At 43.4% G+C, this 10,004-nt stretch overlaps 1 protein-coding gene across 2 annotated transcripts in view; it reads left to right on the forward strand.

Annotated features, from left to right (window-relative positions):
* nol4lb (nucleolar protein 4-like b) overlaps positions 1-9,653 on the forward strand; it is a 126,562-nt gene extending 116,909 nt beyond the window's left edge. For both annotated transcript variants that reach the window (XM_072696562.1, XM_072696563.1), the window contains 6 exons: positions 5,599-5,960; positions 6,235-6,414; positions 6,955-7,143; positions 7,598-7,717; positions 8,199-8,403; positions 9,123-9,653. In XM_072696562.1, coding sequence (XP_072552663.1) covers positions 5,599-5,960; positions 6,235-6,414; positions 6,955-7,143; positions 7,598-7,717; positions 8,199-8,403; positions 9,123-9,337 — 1,271 coding nt within the window. In that variant the 3' untranslated portion in view covers positions 9,338-9,653. The remainder of the gene's footprint in view (positions 1-5,598; positions 5,961-6,234; positions 6,415-6,954; positions 7,144-7,597; positions 7,718-8,198; positions 8,404-9,122) is intronic.
* Positions 9,654-10,004: the final 351 nt, after the last annotated feature.

Consider the following 10,004-nt stretch of genomic DNA (forward strand, 5'->3'; position numbering starts at 1 on the left):
TTAAGTACACATGCTTGCATACACCCCCTGAAACGCCAACCGATCTGTCAGCATTCACCAAATCAGTCTGAACCCAGTGCTGAGAGGAAACGGCAGCGTTTTAACTGGCACATCTGCACTTCAAAGATCCAGAGACTTTCCTTTTTCTACACAGAGAGAGAGAGAGAATGAGGTAAATGGTGCATTCAGCACCTCACAGCTCCAGTGACAGACACACACACACACACACTGTCACACATGTTTTACATGCATTACAACTTGAACTGTCACAGCAGTCATTAAAAGACACTTTCTGAAGACACATCAGTGAGTCAGAAAGAGAAAAACAGGCAATAGTTACGAGACTGGCTGGTGTGTGTGTGTGTGTGTGTGTGTGTGTGTGTGTGTGTGTGTGTGTGTGTGTGTGTGTGTGTTTGCACTAACATGCTTTTCATATATTTTGTAGGCAAAATGTCTTGACTGTTTTTAAAATCAGTAAAATTATTATTGTACTTGAGAAATACTAGGATTAGGCTTAAGAATTAGAATGAAGACAATTCTTATTACATATAGTTACTCAGATGTGATGCATAGGAGGACACGTCTGGGGTGTGTGTGTGTGTGTGTGTGTGGTAAAACTGGAGGGGGTTTTGGGCGGTGCTGGCAGGCATTTGGCTGGCCTTCCTCTCTACGCATGAATACTCTTTATACTCTAATAAATAGGCTCCTGCCTCTGCCATGTTTACCCCCATACCCTCCCTCTATACATCTCTATCGCTCTCTTTACTGTCTTCTGTTCTGCTCTTTCCTTCGTCTCTCTCTTTCCTCTTTCACCATCCTATGCCATTCCCCATTCTCACTATCCACTATCTTTTTCTCCTCTGTCCCTCCCTTTCACATTTCTGCCTTGCTTGTACCATTTTCAGTGTTTCTAATCTGCTCTTGTCCCATCTCTAGGTTTAAACTGATGCCAAATTCTGGTTCACTGTTCATAGCTCACATGTATGCATATGAAAAGTCAGTGTTCCAATTGGTATAAACACAAGGGTGTGCAGAAAGCTGCAGATAGGGCTGGGCAAAATATTGTTTCCGCATTGTCATTGCAATGCGATTGTCACATGTCACAAGTAAATCAAACACGTCATGCTGCAATTATTGTTTTGATGCAAAAAGAAAATCTGCACGTTTCTCATTTACCATAATATATCTGCCCTATTAATGCACTATTGCACTCTGCACTATTAATATTAATGTTGGATCGCTGACATCTGGTAAAAAACCCTGGATTTTTAATAATACAGTATATATTATATGTTTTAATGTCAGTTTTTAATGATATCATGCCACCCTGGCTTCAACTGTTTTAATGTTGCCAAAGGCAGGTATAGCCTACACCACTGTAGCATGACTAGTTACTCTAGCAGATTAGCCAGCAACATTTTCCCTGCAGTACCTTCATATGATCATAGTCACAAAAAGTCATTTTAGGCATGTTTCTGTTGGCCGAAATGTAGATGAAATAGTCTAGAAAGCCATTTGACTTGACAACAGAAGACAAAGTGCAGTTTGTCAAGTGAAGCTTAGTCCACTGCTTAATCACAGCAGTGGAGAGAAGTGAGTCAGGAATGTTCGGATGCTGACAAACAAATAAGCTTTATTTCCCTCCCTTAAGATCCACTGTGGTAATCGAGCGAGGGTGACGAACCATTACATTTGTAAAGAACCTTTAAACGGTTCTTCACACACCATTTATTTCGCTTTTATTTTTAAGAGTATAAAGTTAGGGAATGGTTCATGGATGATGGCTGTAAATGTGAAGCTGGGTGAAACCGCGTAACACTATAGCCCGTCTTTCTAAAGTCGTGGCCTTTTCAACTCATTGAAGTCTTCTTTTAAAATAATTATCACACAATTTTGGTATTGTATGGTAATTCATGGTATTTTGACAAGAATGCCATACATGACCATACCATAGTTGTCATAGTCATTATCATATTTTACTGTTCTACTGTGTTCGTCTGATAATGATATTAATAACTTCATACAGAATCAGAGTTTACTTTGACAGTCTCTTCCACAGTTAGACACCTCCAGACAAAGCCAGAGGCAGTCAGAGAGCATCTGCGAGACAGCAGAGTCCTGTGATGAGCCGACAGGCGCCCTGATGGCTTGTTTCTCATGTGATCCCATGTGATATACGCATTGATATGTGGTGATATATGTTTTATCTGTGTACATTGAGCCTGTGTGACAGAAGAATTCAAGACAAAACGCGGTGCCTGTGAAAGAGGTCTGTGAGGGCTACAATATTCACATATGCTCTTCTAAGTTCCTTAGAAAACATATCTGATATAGGGTTAAGCCATGTAAGCATGAATACACTAATATAGATGAGACAAATAATATGGCCTAATGCAGCTCATACCATCGTCTTTACTACTGATGTGCCCGAGTATTCCAGTACCAGTATTCAGGTACTGAAATCACTATTACAGTATCCACAGGATTTCTTCACAGGAAGATCTATAAGCTGCACTGACCAAGTTTTCTGTTTTAACAGCACTGTAAAAATGTGACCGTTTTGCTCATGTTAATGATCAAGCATGTACATTACTTTACACTTTGCTGCTCCAAAACACAAGTGTTTTAACACCTAAGCACATTGCCAAGAATGCACTGTTAAGGGCTCTCTGCTTAAAAGCAGAGAGTGCAGCTGTAATTACTCTAGCTGATGTTAGCTAGATGATAGACGCCCAAAACTCCTCCTACTGTCCCTCAAGCCTGTCTCCTCCTCTCCTCTCTTTTTTTTTTTTTTTTTTTTTTTTTTTTTTCTCTTCTCCCATCACTCGCCACACACATACGGCGCAGACCACAGGAAAGCTGACCCCGGACTCAGAGTCCACCCTCCCGTTCCATCTCAAGGCGTGGTCCGCACTAGCAAACTGGATGTTGACTGCAATATCTAGCTGATATTAGCCAGATGTTAACTGCTCTGGCTAATGTGTGCCTACATTTGACCTACATGTTAACTACGCTACCCGATCATTAGCTAGATGTTACCTACTTCAGCTATAAGCAAGATGTTAACTGGTCTAGATCATGTTAGTTTGACGTCACCTGATCTAACTAACGTTAACTACTACGTTAATTATTCTAGCTGATGTTAGCGTGTTGGTAGCTACTCCAGCTGATATTTGCTGGCCTACATGTTAACTATTCTGTCTGACCATTAGCTAGATGTTAACTATTCTAGCTGACAATTGGCTAGATGTTAAACACTCTAGTGGTTCTAGTTGATGTTGGTTAGATGTTACCTAGTCAATCTGTTGTGAGATAGATGATGACTAGTCTAGTTGATGTTAACTAGATGTAGACTACTCTCATGCTAGTTTGTAAGAGAAACGTGTTCACGGTTTCTAAGCCGAGCTAACATGTTTCTCATCCACTGATGAGAAAAGACCTTGTATAGAAGGTAGCAAGTCCTCCTCAGCATTCTGCTCTGTGCTGTTATGTTCATTAGCTCCTCTACAAGAGCAGTCTCCATTACCTGTTACTCATTCAACACGAAAAACCTACAGATTTTCCTTAAGCTAAATGCATTTTTCTATTTGCTGCTAAATTGTTGTGCTACTAAATGGTTTTGCCTCTCAACAACAGTACTGTCACGTAAAGGAAGCCTACAGAAAGGAGAGGTTTTTATTTATTTTTTTAAATCCACATTTGCATATTTTTGCACTGCAGTCACAGCATATTGTCGCATCCCTGCTCATCTCCCTTATTACCTCCTCCACAATCTCCAGTCTTACTCATCCTTGTCCTTCCTTCTCTCTTTGACTCCTTTTTTTCCTTTACCCCCTTTACTCTGACCTGGTTCCCTTTTTTTCATCTTTTCTTTCCTGCCCTACCCCTCGCCACTGTCTTGTTTCTGCGCCACACTCCACCCACCCCCCCACCCCCCAAACCCACCCAGCCTCCAGCCCACACTCTCCCTGCCAGGCTGCTGCTCCTCTCCAAAGACAGCACTAGCTGCACTCCCCAACCCCCCCAGCACTCCCTTTCTGTGACATTGACCTCCTCCCTGCCTCCCTCCCTCCTGCTCTCCTCTTCCTCTTTTCTCTGGGTTGGCTTTGGAAGCTGACCCTTAGCACTGCCCTTGGCTCACTGTCTCACCTTTCCCCCGCACATATTCAGCCTCAGTCACGGAGGTGTGACGGAGGTGTATGTTAGATTTTCTGTTGATTGATTTCATTGTGACAGCTGTGTTTATGGTGTGGGGTGGGGTTGTAAGCATGCTCCTCCAACCTACTGGCTATGATTTCAACTTGCCCTCTTAAACGAGTTAACGTGATTCAGCCATACGCTCCATGCACTGCGCTGTGCTGCGCACACACACATGTGCACACTCGCTGTTGCTCTCACACGTGTACCTGCACACATACACGTTCATAGATATACTGAACTGTATACAGATAACACACAGTTACGGTGAGTCATTGCTCCACAATGCCCTCTGCAGGCAGCAGTGTGGCTTGGCTGCTTGGTTACTGTACTGTCAGAATAGAAAGCAAGAAGCCACAGCTGGCTTGCATGCAGTTATGCACAAATGTGGCATAACATTTTGTACACGTTCCTCATGGGAAAGTGTCTTACTGAGCAGTTTGTTGCTGCTGGTGTATATGTTTGTGTTTTTAAAGGTTACTCCAACTCTTAATTCAGATTGTTTTGAGGTAATGAAAGTTGCGGAGTACTAATATCTGAATTGTGAGCTCATATACCAAAAAAACATTTACAAATGTACATATCTGTTGAATTTCCATACCAATATGTTTCCTGTCCCTTCCAACTGGAACTAGCCTACGTATCCATCTCGGTGTTCTTGGTCAGTTAAGATTCTGTTGGCCCATTCTGTTGGTTCATTTATTTATGTATCTTTAAATGGTAAAATTACAGTAACAAGCAAAACTTGATGCTGTACTTGCTTTTAAATAGACTCTCTGCCCTGCCATTCCAGGCTGGAATGCTGCTTAAATGCAATTTTAGTGGTGTGTACATGAGAGGCCTCTCTCTCAAGAACTGTACAATCCTGTGATAGTACTCTACCGCGGCAGTCCACATGCTTCTTTCAGCCTGTCAAAAATGCATGTGTATAGGCGTCCATGAGGAGGAGCTCATAGCACAATGTTTGTTTACCCCAGTGGTGTAAAAGTGAGTTACACTCCACAGCTGTAGGTGGAGCCCAGGAACCATTTAAAAAATACCAATTTATTCCCGGTAATAAATATATTCATCATGGCTCTTAATAGAGATAGAAGGATCGACCAAATGTGCAATCAACCGATAATGTAGCCGAGCCTTAGAGCTGGTCAGATCATACTGTATGATCCATATTTAAGTTGCTGCAGCTCTGTGTAAGGTCACAGCACCTTGCAGTTCCTCATTAAACCGCTAGATGGCCATATGGACTTCTCTCATGACTGCAGAACCCCATTTAAGACAGTGTAGAAATCTGCTCTGTGGGTGGATAACTGAATCTGTCCATCTCTAGCGCTTGGATGGGAGTATGTGTATGTGTCAATCATAAACCATGTTCATGTTCATTGTTTATGTTTGTTTTTGCAGATGATTCATCCTCAGAAAGTGGGAGTGGCAATGGAATCCACAGCATGACCCCACCCTCTATGGCCGCAGTCGCTGTGAATGACGGTGCAGGGGCTAGGCCGGCAATGGCATCGTACAGTCAGGTGAACGGGAACGGGACAGGCGCACCCCTGGACTTTAGCGTGACTTCATCCTCCTCATCCTCAGAGGACCAACAGCCAGTCAATCTGAGAGATAGAATGGGCCAGGCTCTGCCCACTGCTGCCGCCATGCTGGCCACATTCAACCCTGAACGCTCAGAGGAGCTTCGCAGAAAATTTTCCAAACCCCCACTGGCCTCAGACCTACGCCTTGACAGAGACATCAGGGACTACGCCAACAAGGTACACACAAACACGCACATGCTTGGAAGATGTAGTAGTAGCAGTAGGATTGTGCCATTCTTAGAAGGCTCTGATGTTTATGCATTCAGTGAGGCAGAAAGCAAAGTGATAACGCAGAACTGACATTGATAGCAAGAAGGAATCTGATGTTGAGTGACTTCTACACATGCACGACAAAGCAGACCTTGAGCGTGTTGTTTTCATCAGTCACTCTATGCATGTATGAAGGCTCACATTAGAGTGTGTGTGTGTGTGTGTACGCGCGTTTGTGTAGTCTCCACAGTATGGCTCAGGGAGCTATGACTCTATAAAGATGGAGATGTGTGCTGAGGACCTGACGGTCAGTCGTTCTCAGGCTGCCGATGATGACGACGATGACCACGACGACCACGATGACAGTGACAAAATTAACGACACAGAAGGAGTTGACCCAGAGAGGCTGAAGGCTTTTAATGTGAGTAAAACCTATTTTTTTTTATCATAGCTTTGTAGGCAAAAAGCCACACATCAGTAGCAAATATTACCTAAAAATGTGTTTTTGATGCCACAATATTAGGCAATCACACAAGACATTGCACATCCAGTGGCATTACATATTTACAGTTTTCCACAGTTTAATATCGACACGCAGAGTGAGCAAGAGACATTTTTTCCCCTCAAATGTTAATGCTTGTAGAGCTATTTACTATGCATGCAAAATAGGTGCAGGGGCCCATTTTTTTCTTTAGCTTTGCATGCTTTATTAGATGTCTCTCCTTAGCTTTGCCTGTTTTGTATAAATACAAATACAAAGGGAAGTGCAAACTCTCAGCGCGAAGCCCGTTGTGCTAATGGTCTTAAATTGCATTGCAGCTGATTTTTAAAAGGTCTGATGAGGCTTAACCGCATAGTGCCTAAACCTGTAGATACCCTGATTTAGGCCCGTACTGCCTCTGTGTACCCGGTGTAACCTTTCTTGAGACAAATAAGGAGAATGTTGTTTTGTCTTTTTTAGATGTTTGTGCGCCTGTTTGTTGATGAGAACCTGGACCGCATGGTGCCCATCTCCAAGCAGCCCAAAGAGAAGATCCAGGCCATCATCGAGTCCTGCAGCCGCCAGTTCCCGGAGTTTCAGGAACGTGCCCGCAAACGCATCCGCACCTACCTCAAATCCTGCCGTCGCATGAAGAAAAACGGCATGGAGGTACAGTTACGCTGACTCATACTTTTACATATTCCATGTTCATAGTCCTGGTGTCCTGAAGTCCCTCCACACACACACACACACACACACAGGTGCTCCAGTAGATGCTTTACTTCTTATATCACATTACTGTGAAACATGGAGTTCTCTTATGACAACAACAAATTGTACATGTTAATGTATTCTTGTAGTACAGCTGTCTGTCTACAACATACTGACCCCTTGTGGCCAGTATGGCTTCATGCCATCACTTTTTTTTTTCTTTTTCTTTTTTTTTTTTGGTTCCCTCCAACTTTTTGGCTCATGTAAGTGTTTGTTGATTGCACTGTGTGAATGAAAGAGCTGCTGTCCTTTCTGGAGTGCCTGTCAGTGTTTTTAAAGCTCTTCTGAACTTGTTACTTGAACTTGTGAACTGTTATTTATGTTGTTGGTAAATCTCTGTGTCTGGCACTAGACTCGACCCACGCCACCACACTTGACCTCAGCAATGGCAGAGAACATCCTGGCTGCTGCATGCGAGAGCGAAACACGAAATGCTGCCAAGAGGATGCGGATGGACGTCTACCAAACACACGTCAGTTATTTTTTTAAACATGTATGTATGTATGTATGGAGAGGGCAGTGGTGGCAAATTCAGGTCCATTAAAAAAATAAATAAAATAAAAAGCCTTCAGAATTTCATTCTTACAGTTGGAACAAAATCCTGGGGCAGACTTTTGCTTTATGCTTTTTACTTACTTGACCTGGAGCTTAGCTGCAGTGGAGCCGCCAAGGCAATCGGAACTAAATCCTGGGGTAGGTTTTCTACTTTCTGGACTCTGGATTTGTCATCACTGGGGGAGGGGGTACATTTGAGACCTCTGGTCTCCAGTCCTGTTGCTGCCCCACCCAGTCTGCCCTTTTTTGTGGTTAATCTTGCACTAACACAGCTCATTGATAATTAGCTGATTAGCTGCATCACAAGTGCCAAGGCACTTACCCATGCCAACGTTTGCTCCGAATAAAGCGTGCTCAACAAAGTAAGTGTGTTTTTGCTCTCTGTCTCTGTCCATTAGGAGGATCAGATAGCTCTGGATAAGACTATCTCTCGTGAGCCGGTGCCCTTGACCCATTCTGCATATTCTCTGGCAGCTTCAGCCTACTCCCAGGACCAGCTGTACATTAACGGAGGCCTTGGCTACACTTACCGCGCATACAGTGGCCTGGGAGGCAGCCTGCAGCACCCAGTCTCTCTGACAACCCCTACAGCTCAGAGCAATGGTGAGGGGAAAAGTGTGAGAATCTGTCCAACGTGAATCAAATCACTGTTATTGTTGCATCACATTTTATTCATTCATTTACACGTTTGGGTAAGGATAAGGATACATCAGCGCCTGGGTAAATACACACTGTACAAATGCACGCTGTAAACATTATCCCTCAGTGTATATAAACATATACAAAATGAGCACTTTTTCATTCACGCTATTCATGTTACACCAATATAACATCGTCCAAGTTACATTATTAGTATGCGCATTATCAAGCATGTGGTCATGCATACATCACCGCAGTACACTATACAATACACATTATGATGTACAGTACAGACAATCTATCCAGTATACTTAACCCCATTTAGACACTTTACCATGCACAGTACACAGTATAGAGAGGCGCACTTCATCCCCTTATAGATGATCTCCAGATGTTCAAGTTATTAGACTACTTAGTGAAACAGCTGACTATCAGAAGGGTTGGGCTTAGGACCAGGGCTTGGTAAAAAGATTGGAATGAAGACCAGAGTAATGGTTGGGTTTAAGTGGTCCAGTGGACTAAGGCGCTGCCTCTATGATCCGAGGAACGCTGCTTCAAATCCCGATTTTTTTTATCCTCCTAACTGTAGTGAATGGAAATGTTCTGCCGAAACTTCCCAATTGCTCAAAATGGTAAAACCCAGCCATAGACACTCTTCTAAATCTCTCATTCACTTTCCGTAGGGCCTACTGATCTCAGTATGAAGTCTCTGGCTTCAAACTCATCTACGTCGAGCAGCAGTAGTCTCGGACGGACTGGAGGAGGTGGGACTTCTGCCCAGCTCAGCCATACAGAAGTGGCAGCGGTGCGTCAGCTGATCGCCGGCTACCGCGAATCAGCAGCCTTCTTACTGCGCTCAGCGGATGAGCTGGAGAACCTCATACTGCAGCAGAACTGAACCGCACATTCTGTCTCTCTCTTTTTTTTTTCTCTCATTCCACCACTCTCAATATCTCTCTCTCTCTCTTTCTCTCTCGCTCTTTCCCTTTATCTCTATTTCTCTTTTCAAACCACCTCTTGTATTTGCCTGGCTTTCCTGATTCACCGCTTCTGAACTTATTGGCAACCATCATCATCCTCGAAGGCTTGCAGACCTCAAGAGATCAGAAAAGAGAGAGAGAGAGAGAGAGAGAGAGGCGGAGAGATGTCACTCATTGCATCATTGCGCTAACCCATTCCCATTGACTGGATGGAGCTTTTGACCAGAAAGAGTAAAGAAGGAAATGGGGGGAGCTGATGATTATGGTAGGGTGAGTCGGGTGGGGGGGGGGTTACTGGAGGGATGCTGCAGCACCGCACTGGAGAAGGGAAAAAAAAAAAAAAAAAAAAAAAAAGGAACACTGTACAGCTGTGTGCGCTGATCCTGTGAATCATACACCCCCTCCACCCGCCAATGCCCCTAGGCTTACTTACTAAAACACTCTTTAATCATGTTTGGGTTTGTTTTTTTTTGTTTGTTTTTTTTTTTAAATCCTCCCCTGCTTTTGAGAGCCATTGATTTCTGTTTTCTTTTGTTCTTAACCTACTTAAAAGAAGGCATTATGCTGTGCCAATACTCTGGTTTA

This window comes from Salminus brasiliensis, chromosome 14, assembly GCF_030463535.1.
Source record: "Salminus brasiliensis chromosome 14, fSalBra1.hap2, whole genome shotgun sequence".
In the NCBI taxonomy this organism is placed as follows: Eukaryota; Metazoa; Chordata; class Actinopteri; order Characiformes; family Bryconidae; genus Salminus; species Salminus brasiliensis.